Source organism: Temnothorax curvispinosus, unplaced genomic scaffold, assembly GCF_003070985.1.
Source record: "Temnothorax curvispinosus isolate PA1 unplaced genomic scaffold, ASM307098v1 QBEX01018681.1, whole genome shotgun sequence".
NCBI lineage: Eukaryota > Metazoa > Arthropoda > Insecta > Hymenoptera > Formicidae > Temnothorax > Temnothorax curvispinosus.
In genome coordinates, this window is record NW_020228461.1 from 15,628 (window position 1) to 35,674 (window position 20,047).

General features: G+C 38.3%; 4 protein-coding genes across 17 annotated transcripts in view; 1 reads left to right on the top strand and 3 right to left on the bottom strand.

The window, feature by feature from the left end:
• Positions 1 to 864, bottom strand: part of LOC112468594 (protein Simiate-like) — a 1,761-nt gene extending 897 nt beyond the window's left edge. The window contains exon 1 of one of the 2 annotated variants that reach the window (XM_025037845.1): positions 384 to 864. In XM_025037845.1, the coding sequence (XP_024893613.1) occupies positions 384 to 856 (473 nt within the window). In that variant the 5' untranslated portion in view covers positions 857 to 864. Of the gene's footprint in view, positions 1 to 15 lie in introns of both variants that reach the window. The other variant, XM_025037844.1, reaches the window with a different exon arrangement.
• A 122-nt stretch (positions 865 to 986) lies between these two features.
• LOC112468596 (COX assembly mitochondrial protein 2 homolog) lies at positions 987 to 1,474 on the bottom strand. The gene is made up of 3 exons (XM_025037846.1): positions 1,301 to 1,474; positions 1,165 to 1,236; positions 987 to 1,097 (listed from the first exon to the last, which is right to left on the bottom strand). The coding sequence occupies exons 1-3, from the start codon at positions 1,376 to 1,378 to the stop codon at positions 1,011 to 1,013; spliced, it is 237 nt and encodes a 78-aa protein (XP_024893614.1). The 5' UTR covers positions 1,379 to 1,474; the 3' UTR covers positions 987 to 1,010.
• Positions 1,475 to 2,234: 760 nt separating this feature from the next.
• LOC112468592 (cleavage and polyadenylation specificity factor subunit CG7185-like) lies at positions 2,235 to 14,569 on the top strand. Of its 13 annotated transcripts, none has more exons than XM_025037835.1 (13): positions 2,270 to 2,373; positions 3,894 to 3,962; positions 4,649 to 4,873; positions 5,184 to 5,411; positions 5,552 to 6,022; positions 7,410 to 7,569; positions 7,862 to 7,975; positions 8,417 to 8,697; positions 9,189 to 9,486; positions 10,032 to 10,284; positions 11,899 to 11,979; positions 12,232 to 12,287; positions 12,606 to 14,569. In XM_025037835.1, the coding sequence occupies exons 2-13, from the start codon at positions 3,960 to 3,962 to the stop codon at positions 12,827 to 12,829; spliced, it is 2,394 nt and encodes a 797-aa protein (XP_024893603.1). In that variant the 5' UTR covers positions 2,270 to 2,373; positions 3,894 to 3,959; the 3' UTR covers positions 12,830 to 14,569. The 13 variants fall into 13 exon arrangements, with proteins under 13 accessions (XP_024893597.1, XP_024893598.1, XP_024893609.1 ...); XM_025037834.1 differs by having other exon boundaries at positions 2,273 to 3,100; XM_025037833.1 differs by lacking the exon at positions 3,894 to 3,962 and adding an exon at positions 2,500 to 3,100 and having other exon boundaries at positions 2,275 to 2,373.
• Positions 14,570 to 16,093: 1,524 nt separating this feature from the next.
• On the bottom strand, positions 16,094 to 20,041 carry LOC112468593 (Hermansky-Pudlak syndrome 5 protein homolog; the record flags this gene model as incomplete). Its single annotated transcript, XM_025037843.1, has 3 exons — positions 16,094 to 17,119; positions 17,512 to 17,629; positions 18,291 to 20,041. Coding segments are annotated over 3 exons (2,124 nt in total), but the record flags the coding sequence as incomplete, so codon positions are not given.
• Positions 20,042 to 20,047: the final 6 nt, after the last annotated feature.

The window sequence follows — 20,047 nt, forward strand, 5'->3', positions numbered from 1 at the left end:
CATTGCTGTTATTAAATTGACCAAATCATTTCTCAGCAATAACAACCGTCAATAGATAAAATTTTCATTTATCACTACGTCACTTCTTTTCTCTTTCTTCAACAAGTTCAATATATTGTTCGTGAGTCAACAGAGATTGCTTTAAACTTTCCAAGAGTTTTATATTCGGCAATATTATAGCCAAATATCCACCTTTATGCGGTGGTCCCTTGAGAAGTTGCGGATCCTCTGACAACGCCTCGTTAACTTCCACCAACTTTCCTATCATACAGCACTTGATGACGTATGTTTGCCCGTCCAGGCACGATATGGTACAGACATTCGAGTTAGTCTGCAATGGTTGCGCGCCGTGTTTACCCTTGCCCGAGACTTTATTTAAGGATCTATCCAACTTGTCGCTGACCCTAAAGTCAACCTTCTCTATACCTTTGTTGCTTCGCAAAATCACATGACTAGGCGCCAAGGACAGCATGCAGATACGATTACTGTGAATCCATACGCACATGTCGTCTCCAGGCGATTGCACGTCCGTTTTGTAATAGGGGGTAAAATAGCGATCGGTAACCGTAGGAAAATATCCGTTATATTGCACCTCGTCTAACATGTCGGTAATATCCTCGTCGGGAGGAAACGTGAACGACTCGTCGTCGCTGTCGACGGTCGCCGAAGCCTCGTTATCGCTATCCACTGATCTCTCGTGCTCCTCCTGTTGAGAAATCTCTTTCCCATCAGAAATACCTTCGGCCACATTTTCCCGTACGTCGTCTTCTTCCTTCTGATCGCACGATCTCCTTTCGTCGTTCTCAGATTTCATTCGTTTGGTCTTCGGCCCGTCGGCCTCCGATATCAGATTCATGCTTAGCTCCAAGGTTCTGGATTAGCGAATGTATGTACAATTCCAGTCGTTCTGATCTGCCGTTGTCGCAGGCAACACAGCAATGGTACAAAAATCAATTCCAACAGTCCTTGGATAATCGAATTACTCGTTGAGAACTATTCGTGCGCGACGACTAATCGCTAGTTTCTTGCTGCGCCGGTTTCCCCGTCTCTAACCTCTTACGTCGGAGTTGCGCGCTTTCCGCCCTGCGAATCTCTCGCTGCAACAAACGGCGGGGCAAAAATCAGTTCAATTCGGTTTAATTCGCGCGAGATGACGGGACTCACTTGTTTCTTTATGCATTCGTGCATCTCCCGCTGGATGTGCTCGCAGTAGCCCAGAAACCTTCGGTACGGATGCTGCAAGTATGTACACAGAGTGGTTGAAAAAGGCACATGGCGAAACTCACGAGCGCGACATTACCTCATTCTCGCAGTCCTGAAATCGGTAAAATATCTCGTTACAGGCGGCATTGTGCGTGGCCAGCGATCTGTAATTCATATCTCTGCTTTGGCGAAAGGGGTCCTTTGCAAAACTACTCGTATTTCGTCATTACGCAACCGCGCGATAAACGCTGACTTGCCGGCAGACACCGACACAACCAAAAATTAAAGTTTTACTAATTGTACTATATTAAAGATCGACAATTTTATGAAAGTTACGTTATTCTTTTAATAAAAGTATGTTATTTGTTTTATTAATATTCTGTTAATTAAATTAGCAAGATTATTCTCAATTAATGCTGCTGTGTAGCTGTGTTAAAACTGATGCTTAGAATAATACAGTATATATGTCTGTCATTGTAGTATTTTTAAAAGCGTGTTTTATTTAGATTTTTGTCTTAATAATATTTAGCTAATTAGATCGTTTTTCACATCTATTTTTATACAGTTAATTTTTAATTCTTCTTCAGCCGGGTGTGCGCATCGCTAATTGGTCAATGTAGCATAGAACCTTCTGATTGGTTCATCCGGTGAAAAAACTCCAAGCTCCGATTGATATGAGTGGTTGTGATCAATTTAAACTGTTGTAAAAAAAAGTAATTAATCAGACTACGAACAAAACGGATTAAAATTAAACTTATTTAATTGATTGAACCGATTCGCAATTAATCCTTAATCTCTAAAGGCCGTATTACACTATGGGATTAATTTTGTTATCTCGATTACGGTTGGAGTAAGGCGCGTGTCGCGTACAGTGCCATGGAAACTCAGCCTAACGGTTGACGTTTGCGGGGACTGACCAATCAGCCGGCAAGCGGCTGCGCTCCGATTGGTCAATTCGCAAACTGCCAATCGAGACCGCCTTTACATTACGGATGGCGCTCTCGTCGCGCTTCCCCGGGAACCGATAATACTCGCGACTGACGACGCTTGGCCGGCTTGGCGCCTTCTGCCGTATCGCGGCTCGCAGCTGCAGTGAGCGTCGGTGTACGTAAAATGGCGGACGGTGACATTGATTTGTACGCCGACGATCTCGAGCAAGATTTCGCGCAGGTAATTCGCATTTCTCTTTGATAGCAATTAAAAGTACAGGACCGCGTTCTTTCTTTCTCTCTCTCTCTCTTCCCGTTCGATCGGAAGGAAATGAAGGAACGAGCCGCGCTCTGACACTGTTCACAGTTCACACGCTTCGACGATCGCGACGCGCCATATCGTGCCGCGCCGCAACTGTGTGAGAGCGAACGAGCGAACTGAGCGATCATCGTTCGGCGTCGATTCCGCGCGCGGCCCGAGACCGCGGCTGAAGTGTGTCGGCGTCATGGTGGACGGGCGACCGTCGCTAACGATCGGCTCGCGTCGCTGATCTCCCTCATCGTGAACATTTTACTGTGTGCCGTCCCTCCTCCCCCCGCGCGCACGTCCGGCACGTCGCTCGAGCCGGCGGCGGGCGACTACTCCGAGGAACCGGAGGAACGAACGCCGAGCGGCCGCGTGCGCGCGCCCGCGCGCGCGAACGCGAACGAGCGTACGAAACCTACTGCGAACGGAACGAACGAGCGAATTAGTTGTAGCGAGCACGCATATACAAAGACGAGAGAGCTTCACTCCAAGAGTGTTACCTCCTTCTTGTTGCCGCGCAGTTGACCGATCCCGCCTGTCTAGCTAGTGCCTGCCTGCTGCCGTCGATCGCGCGCGTACCCGTGTACCCGTTCCCCGGAGCTAAGCGCTAAAACAGTAATACGGGTTCGCAACAGGAATCGACCGCAAAATGGTGCTAGCGGTAAGGCGAATATCGTGTTGTTAACTCTTTCACTCTTTCGTTCCTTTCCCCCCCCCCCTTTACCCCTTTCTTCTGACCCTCTCCCTCTCTCGCCCCTACGCCCGCTTCCCCCTTGACTCTTATGATTTTCAACCCCTCACACGCGGCACGCATATATCCTCCCTCACATGCAAACACACACGCACACACCCACACACATATGTACATAGACGTTGCAGCGTATCGCACTGCATGCACGATTACATTTTCTCTTTGCATTCTCTCTTTTATTGATTTTCCACTTCCTATTTTCGAATGTCTTTTTCTCTATTGTGAAAAAAAAAAGCGCGGCTGCTTAGAATATCGCGGCAGGGATTGAAACCGATTGTAATTTCATTTTTTTACCGCTCAGAATCTGGGATCCCGAGATATTGGATCTTTAATCGGTCCTTTTCACGCGAGATAATATTTGCATACAACTTTTGTGTGTGAGAGAAAATTCAAGTGGCGACAGTCGGCGACGAATTACAGTTGAATGCACTTGTAACTATCTTACTTCTTTTTGGAAAAGTGTTTATTACATTTCTTACGTTCCAGATAAAGTATAAATGTAGCTGCATTTTGCTAAAGCGAGGAGACGCAAGGAATAATTAAAAAACGGAATAGCACATGTCGCATATATATGTATAAAAACGTAGATCCTTGCACGTCTGTGGTATCAATAGTCTGAAATTGAAATTGAAATTACAGTGGGTTCAATCTCTGCTTTATCCTCACAATGCAAAAAGTCTGTATATCTGCATATCTGTTACAGTCGAAGTGTACGATTGGTTGATCGGTTGAACCACAAGGTGCGCAGGAAGTCGCGTGTAATAAGAAAATGGTACATCTAAACGTTTCTTTACATATTGATGTAATTTATTTTCATAAATTAGTTTATAATGCTGGGCTCTCGCAGGGGCTGTCTTGAGATCACGTTGTTATGTTGAGCGTTATTCTCCTCGATCTTGAGAAAAAAAATCCAGTTTTTCAAATTTGTGAACCACTTTAAACATGGATTGCCTTTGTTAAACCTTTTCGCGGTTCCCGTTCGTGATACTTGATGCTCAGATAACAAACTGGACTCAATGCGTTCCTGTAAATTTGATGGCACTTTTCTTTTTATTTTCAAAGAAAGATTTTTTTTAATCAGAGATTTTACTAAGCTTCTTTCGGTCAAACATAAGTTACACAGCTTTAACAATGACCATGATAAAGAAATAGCATTAGACTAAAGTAATAAAGTAATTTGTCTGGTGTTGCATTCTCTGACCTCTAAATATTTTGTACAATTATTTTGCACTTTGACTGTAACATATTCAGTACGAGTTCAGTGCGTGTTTTAAATAAAAATTACAAAATTCTACCATGGAACATTTGCATATAACATTTGTCGATTAATCTGCCTCTCATCTAAAATACAATGGAGATTACTATTAATATCACTAACATCGCGCGTTTCTTCCAATGTAAAATAAGTGTTTTGTTATACTTTTCTTTATATAATGCTCGCCTACGCATCTGTTTCAGGACGAATTCGCGGGTGATGGCGTTGATCTTTACGACGACGTGATTGCCGCTCCAGCAGGTGGCAATGGCGGCGTCTCTTCCGGAAATACCGGAGAGGGTGGTGGCGATACCACGTCCCCGAATGAGGAAACTAATGGGAACGCGCCTTATCACCAACTTGGCAATAATATACAGCCGAATCAAATTGGAAGACGACATCAGTTATACGTTGGCAACTTGACATGGGTATATACATGTGCACAGAATTAATTCTAACGTTTTAAAGATTTCTTCTTTTCCTACCACTCTTCTCGACAGTGGAATCGTTTACTTTCAATGTATAAATTAAAATATTATCATATACATTCCAGACAAAGAGACTACATTCCATAAACTAATATTTCTTAAACTTTAATATGATATATATTTCCTTCTGCTTTCTATATTTATGATTTTGCAATATGGATAAATCATATTCTTTTTTAGTAGAAAACTTTAAATTTTACTGTTCTTTTTGCACTGAAAATTATTCAATAACAATAAATTTTATTTTTAGTGGACAAGTGACCAAGATATAACCGATGCTGTTCAAAGCATTGGGGTGTCTGACTTTGTGGAAGTAAAGTTCTTTGAGAACCGTGCCAATGGCCAATCCAAAGGTTTCTGTGTGATATCCTTGGGCTCAGAGCAGAGCATGAGAATATGCATGGAGAGGCTGCCTAAAAAGGAGTTGCATGGGCAAAATCCCGTAGTAACTTTTCCTACTAAACAGGCTCTCAATCAGGTATGTATTATTATGCGTTGTGACAAAAAGATGGTATATAAATTAATTTCGCAGTGTACACAAATAGTCCGCTACGATATTCACATTAACGGGTACACGTGAGACTTATACACAACAATCTATTTTTTATGTGTTCTCAGTTTGAGTCGCAGTGTAAGACGCGACCTGCTCCGGCTCCGCAGCAGAGTCAGAGCCAACGTCCTCATAACCCACATCAACATCAGCCCCCAATGCCACCTCATCAACAGCATCCCCAACACCCTCAACATCCGCAACATTCGCAACAAAATCACGGTCCTAGAATGATGATGGGTCCTCCACAAGTAAGGCCGCAAAGAATGCCGCCACCCGGAATGGGTCCACCAGGGCCCGGTGGACCAGGTCAGCAAGGTCCGCCACGTATGCATGGTCCGCCGTTAGGACCAGGCCCAGGACCGCATCATCCGTTGCCTGGTCATCCTAATCAAGGTCCGCCACCTGGCTATCAGCAGGGACCGTGGAACGGACCGCGTCCAAATGGTCCTCCAGGACCGCCTCGAGGACCTAGTGGAGGTCCACCTCAACAAGGGCCACCTGGACCAGGTCCCGGTCAGCATAGACCCCCTGGAATGGTATGTACGAACAGATTTTTCTGTTTCTTTAACAGACAAAATATACTTTCAACCGTATTGGACTATATTTTCGTATCCATTTAGCGTTATGTTTAGCGCTAAATGCGATTAAATTTGAAATTTATTATTTATGACAAGATTTGTACGCCCTGAATTTTATTCATAGCTAACGTCTTGAAGCACATGCACTACAACCGCAAAAAAAGAATATAAATGTAACAAAATATAAATAAATTTTATTTCTTTTTGAACAATTGGTTAGATTATAGGGTACTATCTTAATAACAAAAATATATTTTGAAGACATGAAATAAGTTAAGAATTACATGAACTTAAATATGTTAAAACATATTTACTCTTAAGATTGATCACACAGAGAAATTTGCGTTGTACGATATTATTTACGACTTTAACGATCGCCTTAGAAATCGTTATATAATATTGTTTTAGAAGTTTCCATGAGGAGGGGGGAGGGTGTATTATAATCTTAAATGTATTCTTAAACTGCGCAGAATCTAATTACTAATAAATACATTCAAAACATGTTTTAATAATTATTTTAATAAAGTAATCACATATAAAGTTTGCGAGATGAATTTGTAAAGAGATATCTGCACAGTTTCTAAACAGAATCGTTTAGTGCATGTCTACTGTAAATAATCATAGTACAGGCTTAAATATGTTTTGCACTTTCATGTCTTACGCGTAGAGTTGCGCTAGAGACCTTTCAGAAGCCAGTTACCATATGCCACAGGTAACCGATAATGAGGTTTTTTTTTCAATTCTATTTTTCGAAACCGTTTCGTGTCTAATTATTTTCTTCACATTATTCGAATTCAAAGAAATGCAATTTTAAAAATTAGATTTTTTTTTATAAATAACTGGCTATTTAGAAGATAAAATAACTATTAAAAAAAAAAATAATTTGCAACATTACGCAGAAAAAATTATAATGTAAATATATCAATTTTCCTAAATTGTGTTTGGACTAGCTAGGTGGGGGCTTAATTTTATTAATGCATTAAATATTACCACATAATGTGCGTCATCTACAATAAGAAGGTTATTGACAATATGTTACAACATGATATTACGCTTTTAGAAAAATATAGATCCATGTTAGACATTATAATACCCAATAATATTCAATAAAACTATATAAACACAAATTTTTAAGAGAATATTGAAATGCTCTTTTGTCATTGTACTTTAGTAGATATGTATTAACGATTATATTTTTTATACATATACAAATTTTACAAAATATCAATTTTATAAAATATGCTAACGTTCAAATTTCTTATAAACTCGTCCCTTGTCCTCTAATTATAAAATTATTTGTTTCTTTCGTGAAGCAAGACAATAATTATCTATGTAATTATGATAGAGTGAAATAGAACCTTCATCTGTCTTCATTCAGCAATTTCACGGTGGTCCACCCGGGCCTCCTGGTCAAGGACCTCCACGTGGGCCTCCTGGACATCCTGGTGGACCTCCAGGGGATCCCAGAGGTGCGCAGCCTCGTCCTGAATGGAATAGACCACCAGGTTCGTACTCAGACCGATTTTCGCTGTTCTCCCAAAACCTTCATGTTTACCTTTGTAAAATGTCGTTTATAATTCAAAACTTTTATGATTTATTACTCCTCTGAAACATCTTGAATGCTTTCGTATCACCTTTTCTGCATGACGGAGTAAACGGTAGATAGAAACAACGAAGATGGTGGGAACTTGCGAACAAAAATCGTGTTGAAATAGTAGTAGTAGTAGTGTACTATGTCATTTCAATTTGCTAACAGCAAATTGGTATTACTGATGCCATTGTTCAATATGTGCATAGGAATGCATCATGGGCCTCAGGGACCACCAGGTTTCCCTCAACATCAACATATGCAAGGGCCGCAGCCTGGCCAAGGCCCACCACAGAGAGGACCTCCTCCAGGTTCTATGGGTGGTGAGAGACTTAGAATGCTCGTTCATTGTTACAAATTTTAATCGTTCACTACACCGCGAGATGCATGATATTGAGGGAAATTGATCTGGCAGAAGCATTGAGGTGCAAGGTGTTTCAAAGGATCATTTCATAATTGAAAATTATCAAAAATCGTGTAATTGTTCACATTGAACTTAACGACTTTTAAAATATCATCCATAAATACCACTGTATATTTATTGCACCGAATATTGTTAAATATTACTATTTATTATTAAAATATTCAATATACATAATGGGAGAAAGTACATCAACGATTTATTTCAAGATATAATTCGATTTTGAAATAGGATTTACTTCCATTATCCGTTCTCGTTCTCATGTATTTATAGTCACGATACGTTCATCATTTATATCTGGCAAATGAAAAATGTCTTAGATATTAATCAAGTACATTGTTAGGTCCAGGCGGGCCGCCTCCGGGACACGGTGGGCCACCACAAGGTCCTCCTCAGGGACCACCGGGTGGCCCTGCACCCCATGTCAATCCCGCATTCTTTCCGCAAGGACCACCTCATCAACATCCCGGTCAACATCCACCGGGACCTCCTGGTCCGCCTCATGGCCCACCACATGGGCCGCCTCACGGTCCTCCTCATGGTCCACCTCATGGCCCACCTCATGGACAATCACACGGACCGCCACATGTACCACCACACGGTTATGGCCCACCAAGTGCACAAGTATTATCTTATTATCACGTCTACGTATTTTAACCAAAATATTAAACCAATTAATACAATAGATAATTCGTATGTAATATGAGTTAAATTTCAATAGTCATGTTTCGATAGTTACTACCTCGAACAGCTTCTCTGCAACATAATTTATCTATATTACCACCAAAACAAAAGGAAAGGAATTGATTGCTCTTATTATCAATCGTAAAGAAAACATTGAGGCGTTACGTAAAATGTTACTCATTTTCAGAATTATAATTAAAAAACAATTATAATTATAGTTGTGAATACAACACGGTCTATTCAAATAAATTCGCTTACGTTATTAATGTTCTGTAAAAATTTGGCATCAGCAGGTAGAAGCAACTTTATAGATATGCTCATTGTAGAATAGAAATTCTATAATATATAGATAATAATATCTACAAAGTGTATAATATCTCAATGCAAATAGATTTAATAACAATTTTCTATATAATTTTTGTAACTTATAGGCTCCTTATGGAGCACCTGGGCCTGATCATCGCCCGGAAGGTCCACCGCCGCTCACTGAGCAAGAATTCGAGGAAATAATGGGCCGTAATCGTACAGTGTCGTCGTCCGCAATCGCACGAGCGGTATCTGACGCCGCGGCAGGCGAATATGCAAGTGCCATAGAGACCTTGGTGACTGCTATCTCGCTGATAAAACAGTCCAAGGTAGCCGCAGACGACAGATGCAAGATCTTGATCAGTTCTCTTCAAGATACCCTACGCGGTGTTGAAACGAAGAGCTATGGGTCCGGACGTAGAGGTGAGTTAAATATATCTGCGTGTAGTGTAACTCATAATCCATAAAATTCTGCCGTTAAAAAGTGGTAGAATTTATAGTTTGGGATTACGAGTCGTTGTAGTGCTGTGATATGATTGAGAGGAGCACGGGAATGTAGGGTAATGAGATGATGATATTGAATGAGATGTGTCCCCAAAAATTTCGCGACTGTACGAGTCAGTGACTCTACGAATATGCGCCCGATTCGGCTCGTGGTAATGAGGGCAATGGATATTTTCCTGGAATTTATTTATAAATTTATTTAGCACGGCCAGGCGCTAGCGAGAAACGCGTTTGTCTGGCTAATTAGTGTAGTGCCGTTTTGGTAGGGGCACGCGCGCGTCACAATAGCTTTGAAAATTTTCGCATTAGAAGAAGAAAGAACAAATATAGTCCATAGAATTAATGATCGTTTACATTTTAAGATATTAAATCATAAAAGTCTTCTCTACGCAAATATGTTATTTTAACTTTGTCTTAAAACTTAGTCATGCTGTCCATCTCACAGATAACGAATTTTCTTACAGAGCGTTCACGTTCGCGTGACAGAGAGCGCAGTCATAGGAGACGACGCGAGCGGTCCAGGAGTCGGGACCGTGAATATCGTGAACGTAGCAGAGACCGCGAGCGGGATCGTGATCGCGAGAGAGAACGGGATCGTGATAGGGACAGGGAACGTTATTACAGCGAGCCATATCCGAGAGAACGTTCCCGCAGCAGAGAAAGAGAGCGTGAACGTGAAAGAGATCGTGAATATAGAGAGCGAAGCAGAGAAGAAAGGTAAGCCAAATGATCTCACCAGACTAATCCCGGCTAAGGACCCGGGAAACATAGATACCATCCGTGGGCCTCCCCACGCCTTGCCCAGACCGGGCTAAAAACTAATTTGTGGCGAATGGGTAACACCACCCCCATCCGCCACCCGCCCCCTCCGAGGGTGCTGCAAGCACAAGGATTTTACATTAACCCTGGTACCATATATCAAAAAGAACGTAAAAAGAAGTAGATAGTGCAGTAAAGATTAAATAACATATTAGAACAATACTTTCAATTCGCTTTTAATTTTTCTCATATAATTATAATTTTAATTAATAGTCCGTGTACATGATTACAGGGTTTCATGTTTCTGAGTGATATTAAAATATTCTGATTGCCTTTATTACGCATTGCTCGCAAGTTATATTTTATCCAGTAGTCAGCATTTTTCGTCGTTGTTCACTGATTTAAAATATCTTTATAAAATATAGCGAGATACCGCGTTAAAGATGATATAGGTACACACAATATATTCGCGAGTCTTAAAATTATTATAAATTGTGATGAACAACTAAAAGATCATAAGCAGCCGCGTGTAACTGACTCTTACATTAAACTGTGCGTCTTGCTTGTTCCACGCGTGCTTATAAAAGGTCACGTTTTGCTTGTATACGTGAGAAAACAAAAAAGAGAATACAATCTTTTTTTACACAACGTGAATGCACGTAAGAGAGTAGCGAGTTATAAACAAATTAAGAAAGTACATAAAAATTTTCATGTTTCTATTTACATATTATCATATCTTACATTGAGATATTTTTTTAGGAGTCATTTTATTACGTTTAGTTTTCGCGCGAGTATACTTGAAATATAGCACCATAAAGATGCTATTCCCATACATAATACAAATGATATACAACTAATAAAAATATATTAACGTTTTACTTGAATAAAATTATAAAATTTTTACTTTTTCACGAACAGTTTGTAATCTTTATGTCGTCCTATACTTCATAGTATACTTCGGTAATAGAAACGGTTAATAATGCTGCAATTTATAGTTTATAAATAACATAATTAATATAAAATAAATATACTAATTCTTGTATCAAATACACTATTTAAAGTACTGTATATATTGTCTATATACTATTATGTAAGAAAAACATGGACACAATGAGATCTTATACATTAATGAATAACTTAAAAATGCTTGATTATATAATCATACTCGAAAAAATTATTAGCAGGATATGCAATCAGAAAAAATTGCAATGTAACATTGATTGCGATATAGACATGATTTGACAACTCGAGAGCTAATTTTACTCATGATTTATAAATTGCGGCTATCGCTATAAATACGCGCGCACTATAATTAAATATAAGATAAACATAGTATTGACTTTTTTGTGGTATGATTAGTGTATGTAATATATTTGTGTATATTTTTGTATGTAATTATTATGTAATTTATAAAATAGCGTAAACCTCTCGCAAGACATGTCTCTCTCGTTGATATTGAAACAACGATCCGAGCTATCGTCTTTTTTAGGATAATTTTTGCTTTTAATGAAATGTACTAAGCCTGGTTAATAGTACATAAACCGTCATAACAGAATATCCATTTTCCATTAGTACAACACGTCAGTCAGCCAGGCCAAGAGTAAAAGAGGAACCGCCAGAGACGGCGCCCGTCTCGTCTTCCAAGGCGACTAGGTAATTGACTTTTTTTCATTACGGCGATTGCATGTAGACTTAAATGAACGTTAAGTAAACGACGAAATGACGATAAGAAATGTCACGTGTTCATATTGCGCGGGCAAATAGATTCATGCCCTTTCCTTCATTTTTCATTTTGGACACTTTCGGAGAGAAAAAAAACACATATACGTAGGATAATGAAGTAAAAAAAGCTTTAATAATGATTAACATAATCGGAAAGACAGAAAATTGTTGTTCGATTAATAGATCCTCTATTGCTGGACTTGTAAGGAAGAAATCAAGGAGAAACGTATTATCTTTAGGTATTTATATTGCCGTTGTAAAAATTACGAAATCACGTGTTTGTTATCGTTATAATTGCATAATCATGTCTCTATACTTGTTGCGTGCCGATTTATTTTATGTTTATGCGCTTTCGTGAACAAAATACATCGGTTAGCAGAATTATTGAAGGAAATAGAGTGAGAGAGACAAAGAGAGCAGTACATATTTTTCATCGTTCCTTTTGTATTCGTGAATAACACGAGATTAACGTTTTATAGTAAAGTGGACTCGTAGATATGACGAAAGTATGCAAAGCAGCATTAAAATAAGATAATTGGCTGACGTAACTTGTGTAGGTATTATGACGATCGCTACAGAGAACGCGAGCGAGATCGAGAACGAGAATCGAGCCGGAGACCATCCGAGCGGGAACGGGAACCGGAACGGGAACGTGAACGTGAACGAGAACGGGATCGTCGGGATGAACGTGGAGACTCCTCGCATCGCTCAAGACACTAAAACAAAAGGAAAGAAAGAAGCACTGAAGACGATGCGAGCAAGGCATGTCAACATGACATAGGATCGATGATGAAGCAGTAAATGCAACAACATACACACTCACACACTGCGATCCTCGTCTTTTAATTCTCTTGAAGTATAAAGTATATTACGAACATTTTTGACATCCAAAGATTTATTCATGATTATTAATGACACGCGGCATTATCGAGGAACATTGTAGGATACACGGTAAAAGGGTAATTTCGAGATTTGCTTAACGAATAGTATGAAGATTTAATAGACTCCACATAGAATTCTGAACGTTATTGTCTTGTTTCGAAATAACCGAACTCAAGTTTTCGGTATAGAGTTGCCGTGAAATCTCTTCATTAATCGCGGAGTCCTTTTGTCTTACGTATGTATTAATATTATAATGTACTACATGTATACACATATACATATATCCACTGTAACTGTGTTATGATTAAGGAAATATTCATTTAGTCAGAGAGAGGGTTTGTAAACGAATAGTTATCGCGTATGAGTGTCGAAGGGAAGGTAAGAAGGAAAAAAAAAAGACATCTTGATTCGAGATCGTCCGAGATATGATTCGCAGTGACAAGAAACAGAACGAGAGCAAGATGCGTCAAGAACAAGAGAAGGAAGAACGAAGATATCTACGCGAGAAAACCATCAGCCTCCTTCTGCACGGACGATTCAAGATTGTATCTTAACGTAATACATATATACGCTTTCAAAAAAAAAAAAAAAATATAAATGCTAAACATGTCTTTACTTTATTCATCTGTACACACAAATTCCTGATAATAAGAAAAAGAGAGAACTATGTTTTTGTTTCTGCGATTTTACGAGTTCCCGAGTTCACAAGTTTCTCGAAAAGCTGGATTGTTATGTGTAAAAATATGTATTAATTCTCTGATGCGTGTTATCTATGAGATTCATGAAACCTTTCACAAGATTATTAAAAAAAAAAAAACTACGCACATCCGAGAATTAATTATGGCGAAAAGGGAAATATTCTGTCAGTAAATGAGGTGAATATGAATTAATTATATACGATTCGCTTTTCGAAGAAATGAAAATATTGAGAATGGAGTACGTTTTATAATAAGAAATTAGGAATAAATGTGCTAATATTATGTTTGTGAGCTATAGAGATTGTTATTTCATGTATCTTCTACAAAAATCTACACCATAATTGTTGTTAATTCCATTATTGTTCTTAATAATAATAAGTTTTATGAAGCATATTATGAAAATATTGTTATTTTACATTAATAATATCTTCATAATACCAGAAATTTATACAAATTTCTCAAAGGATATTTTAGAATATGTCTCACAAAACATTATATGATCCAATTATTCCTATACAACATTAATAAACTCCTGATCTTTTGTGTTGTATACTGTAAGACTAACAATAAGTGCACATTACCTCGAGAGAAAGAGAGCTGTTGTTACCCAACAGAGCTCGGAAAACCGCAACCGTTCCGCCGACGTACTATAAGTCACCGTTGCGATTATTTGTCATATACTTTTGATTTCACGTAGTATTTTTGTTTGCGTAATAGAGTTGGTCCGCTTTCGTTCGAGAGCGGCGCGAGTAAAAAGTTGCCTGGGAGAAATATGTATGGAACGGTAATGGGTAAGTGCAACAACCGAATGCAACTCTATACACATTTAATTATACTTAATTTTAAGCGTATTATTTTTGCGTACAACACGAAACGGATATGCATTTTTTGCATATCTGTTTGCAAAAAACAACTTTTATTTACTTCCATGATATTCTCTTTAAAAAAAAAAAGACAAGACGTATTTGTAAACGATTTGATGTAGAAACGTAACTTGATATTTTGCAGACTATATTAACATGTTGTCCACTGTGCACCTGTTATTTAATAATCTCGACAAGGAGTGCAACATTTTCTTTTTATTTTATTCGTAATCTATCTATCTATCATATACACAAATTGTTGAAATAATTTTATATTATGTATATTCAAAGTATTAGAACAATTGCACAGCGGAGAGCAACGTATTAAGACCTTCTATACAAAGTACTTCCTCTTTATATGATTCGATCTCGCCGTAACTGTCATAATTAACAAAATAATTATCGGGGGAAAATGTATCAATAATATTATAAGCTTTTCTTAGAAGATCCGTAATTTATACTTATTTTATTTATAATTTTATGTCGTTTATTTCGATATGTATATATTTTAACATATATATCCGTGTAAGTTGTCTGAGTCTTCAAATATTTCTCGTGCATTACACGGTATATAAAGTTTTAAATAAAATTTTATCCTAAATTCTAATAATTACGGTTCATCTAAAGTGGGCTTTATTAGAAATATTTGTCAATGTATACGTTTTCTCTATCATCAACATTTAAAGCACAATGCTTTTATTTTATGAAAACTGTAGGACATGATCAATAGCAATTATTGAAATAATTGATCTAAAATGCTAAAAATGTCAAGCGCTGCGATCTCAATCTGCAAGAATGGAAGCATAAAACAAACAACCTGCCTATTTGAAAGGAAATTTTCTGCTTCCAAATTGTATTATAAAATTTATTAGAAACATGGAGATACGATATTGATATCTTGTGATTTATTGTAAAATGAAGTGTCTTCTCCGCGATTGTGCAAAGACAGGCACTTGCGTTTGATGCAAGCTTCGCAAGTTACGATATTCACTAAAAGAAAACCTGAAACGTCCATTTATGAATAACTAAATGTACAGTCATGACTCAAATACTTTGCTCAAAACTTCATAATGCTCAAATCATGTTATGTTGTAGCTAAAAATTATATATATATTATATATATATACATACGAATATATATATTGGTAGGAAATTTTTGACATTTTGCTGACTTTTTTATACTTTTTTAAATAATTATATATATACATATATACAAAAGGATTATGTAGATAAATTATGTAAAGAGCTAAGTATAACAAAGATTATCTAGTCACATTGCGATAGAAACGTCACAAAGTAAAGTTTTGTACATTTTATTGCTATTTGAACTGTGATACCGATATACACTCCATGCAAAAAAGTCTCTTATTAAATATTTTTCTAAACTTAATAATTCCATACGATAATAAGCTTTTTGTTTTGCTTTTATATCAAAGGAATAATGTTCGGTGCTATTGCATTACGGTACACAACGTGTTTATAGAAATAATGATGGAAATCGTCACAAGATTTGCGTGAACAACTTTTATATGGATTTATTTAAGAATATACACATATATCGATATTTAATATAAAGATCTTGCTGTAAGTCAGACCTGACGCTACTAAAGTATATATGCAATATATTACAATAATGTCAATATATAAATTATGTTAAATCTTGATTTAATGTATCGCGAACGATCTGGATGTTGAGTTTTTTTTTTTTACTAAAGATCAGCCTGCAAAATCATAGCAAGAATTATAAATGCCGAATGTGTATAATAGGCCACGCACACGAAGTTATATTTACACGTTGTATGCGTGTAATTGTAATATGTATTTCGATAACGTCAAATAAGGTAAGTGATAAGACAAATAATGTAATATTCATGTAAATCTAGATGTACACTTTTCCTTTTCCCGATCTCTTGCAAGAAGAACTTAATAATGCGGCGTCAGGGATCGTGCGAGAATATTTTATTTACTGTATATGCATGTCTAATAACTCTATATACGAAAAGACTATGATCAGTCGTTGCAGTTGTGATTATTGATAATATTACAATTATAACGATATAAAAATGGTACATTCCGAACAAAAGTAGTCAATTTGAAAAATGCGTGGCTCTGTCGAGACGATATGATAATAATGTTTGTATTATATAGCGATTTTGTTCCGTCTTACGGTTTATGATGTCCTTCTGTACTGTCCAACTTGCAACTGTGATAACGAATGTACCGAGATAATAAATCCAAATATTTGCGATAGAAAAAAAATCTACTAGATAGGTAATAAATAATAGATTCAAGTACGTTTGAAGAGAGCTTTATTTTAAGAGAAATGTATAGAGTACGTGTTACTTTGTTTTATTTGACTCTTATTTACAATATTTACTGATGAAGATTGCATCTAGTGAGCTTTCTCTCTATCATACAGTTTACATGGTAGGCATGCCCGCAACGGAAGATCGCGATTCCATTGTCACCTAGCAAAATTGGCGTCTGTAAAGACAACGTGCAGCCTGGGCACGTCAATGATTTAATCTTATGACGCATACCCCAATGATGAGCGCCTGTCCCGAACACATTTTTATCTATTGGTCGCCTTAAATCTTTCTCGAGAGCTTTCGCCAGCTGTTCGCCTATCTGCGACAATGAAAATAATATTTAATATCTTAATTAATATTTACTATCTCTATATTCATACTCTCAGAGAGGGAAGGGAGGAGCCTTAAATTGCTTAAGAGTCAACTTGATTAGTCTAATTGTTAACTATTGGTCGTAGAAAGATCTTGGTTTTTCTTATTTGAAATTATTCGATTGCAAGAAGTCAATGTGAAAGTTATAGCGCGTTTTCTATTAGCAATCTTCTTAACAAAAAGATTTTAAAGGAAAATAAGCTGGACGAGTTGTATTGATTCATTCTATATGTATATCTAGACAACATATAAATCTGGAAGATATCTAATATCTTTCCAAGTCTTCAAATTGATGTTGTTTAGATACTTCGTTATTTTTAGAAATAGTAGTGAGATTACCTGTGGCGAGCAAATTGTACCATATTCCGATGATAATTGATTAGTTTTACTGAAATCGATTGACTTCTTCAAGCCTCGGCGATGCAGCATTTTTGTAAATATGATCGACTGGAATATGCTACAATAAAAATAATATATTAGTACTTATCAATACTTATTGTTAGCCGCAAAACTTTTAGTCGAGATTAATTAAATTTCTTTATGTATACAGACATACACTTTTAATCATAATCGTATATTATTTTAATTAAATAAAATTACTTATAAATTTTATTTTGATTTAGCTATTATTTAATCTTATCTTTATTCTTATTTTTATTTTCTGTATTTATATTTTAGAGTTTTTACATTTATTTTTATAACAGTATCGATTGTTAGCAAACAGGCCAAGGACGCTGTAATTTTATATAGCGTTGCATTCTATATTCTTCTACAATTTATAGAATGATGAACAGAAAATGAGTAATCTTGTTAATATTGATGGCAATATAAGAGTTCTATTAATAATAAAAAGTATCGAATATTATACTCGTCGAAAAAACTCTTCTCTTTAAATCTTTAAAAATGTTTATGACAAATTTTAATGTTGCAAAGAAAAATTAATGTAATTCTGCAATACTGAACGACTTTTTTAGACAATATTTATATTACTTCTTAATTATCAATGAAATTCTTATTAACTTTCGCTGTAAGATCTGTATATATCACACTACTTTGTCATCATTCTGTAAAAGAAAGAATACAGATCGATCTTCTCTATCTTGAAGATTTTTCAATACCTTCTGTCCAAATCAATGTCCGGTATCATGCTCTCGAGCTTAATCAGAAACGCCGTAGCCTCGTCCGGTCCCTCTCTACTCATGATCTCTCTGGCAATCCCGCTCCAATCTATCAGCACGTCATAATCGGGCTTCCTCGCCAAAGGCATCGCGCAGAACAGGCAAGTGCCATCCTGGATCTCGCTCAGGCACATGGTCACGCAACTCCACTGTTGCTCATTTAGCGCCGGCAGAAGAAACGACAGCACAACATTGTCCCTGGTCTGAAGGCACTGTCTTAACAGGTCGTCCAGCGCGCTACGTTGCTCGACGCGGATGGACAGGTACACGCGCCACATGTAAGGTACCTTGTCGCAAATATTGCTACATTCTTTCGGCAGTTCGTCAGCGTATCTCTTAATCAAGGACTCGCCGACCGCTAGGAACTTGGGCTCCACGGTCTTGTCCATCGGGTAGGGATAACCGCAGCTGCACCTGGCATAAGTCGGCGCGTTGATCTCGATGAAGGCTCTCGCGAAATGCCGCACGACGTAATCGTTGACGATGGAGTCAATCGACTGCACGAAAGCATTTTCCAGAAACACGTTGTAGTAATGCAATTCCGCGGCGCGAGTAACTTCATAGATGAAAGTCTGAAGCCCGGGCGAGTCTCGGTAGGAGTCTTTGACAGTTCTCATCCTCTTATCCGTCTCCAAGATAATTTCCTCGATTTCCTTCTCCGACATACCGGGTCTGATGCTGTTCGCCAGATCGTAAATCGAGCGTAAATCGGACTGCACCCTGTGCGTGACGTTTTCCTGAAAATCCGCTCTTCGATGACCGTCGTCTTTGATATCTAACACTTCCCCGTCGTAATTTCCCGAATCAAGTACGTCCTCCGAAGCTGTCCCGAGCGTATCTCCCCGTGCGAGATCTTCCTGATCTGTCCCAGATTGTATTTGCATCTCGGACGAATCATCGCTGGAGATCTCGGGAGACTGCGACGAAGACGTCGTTTCACAGCCGTAGGTTCTTTTATCCGCGAATCTACCATTCTCCGAGTGCACGACTACGATCCCAGAGTCCAATTTGGCCGGTCTATTATTACCGCCGGCTTGCAGCAGCGTTATTAATGGTCGCAGCAACGCTTTCTCGTCTCGCGGTAGATCCTTCACTTCGAACATCTCGACAATATCCTTAGTGCCGATGGCGTTCAGTAGTTGCGACTTATATACAAAACACGCGTTCAGACACTCGCTAAATTGCTCGCGGCAATAGAGCCGCAGTAACAGGCTGTCGAGTGTCGTTAATGCTACACAATGAAATTCGCTATCACAGGTCATCAAGTAAATTCGATCGTCCACGATCGTCGTCATGCTGATATTCGTGTACTCGTTGCTCCACAACAGCACGCTCGCGTTCGCGGGATCGATAACGTACAGGCCGCTAGTCGTATAGGAAAATAAATACTTGCGTGCGAGTACAAACAGGTGCGAGAAGTTAACAGACTGCGGCGGCCACTCGCGTTCCGTCTCCTCCTCCTGACTAGATTCTAAGGTACTATCCGATCGAAATATTGCTATAGGCGGAATCGCCAGAGCCTCTTTGAACTGATGCGTCTTCACGACGACCCCGTCGGCCGACACCTCCCACAATCTCGAGCCGGGTCGAGCGCAAAATATCTTCGAGTGATTCTCGCCCAGGATATTGCTATCGTTGTCGGAGATCAAATTGAACGCGCCCCGCGCGTCATTGATGTTTTTCTCCTCCCTCTGTGT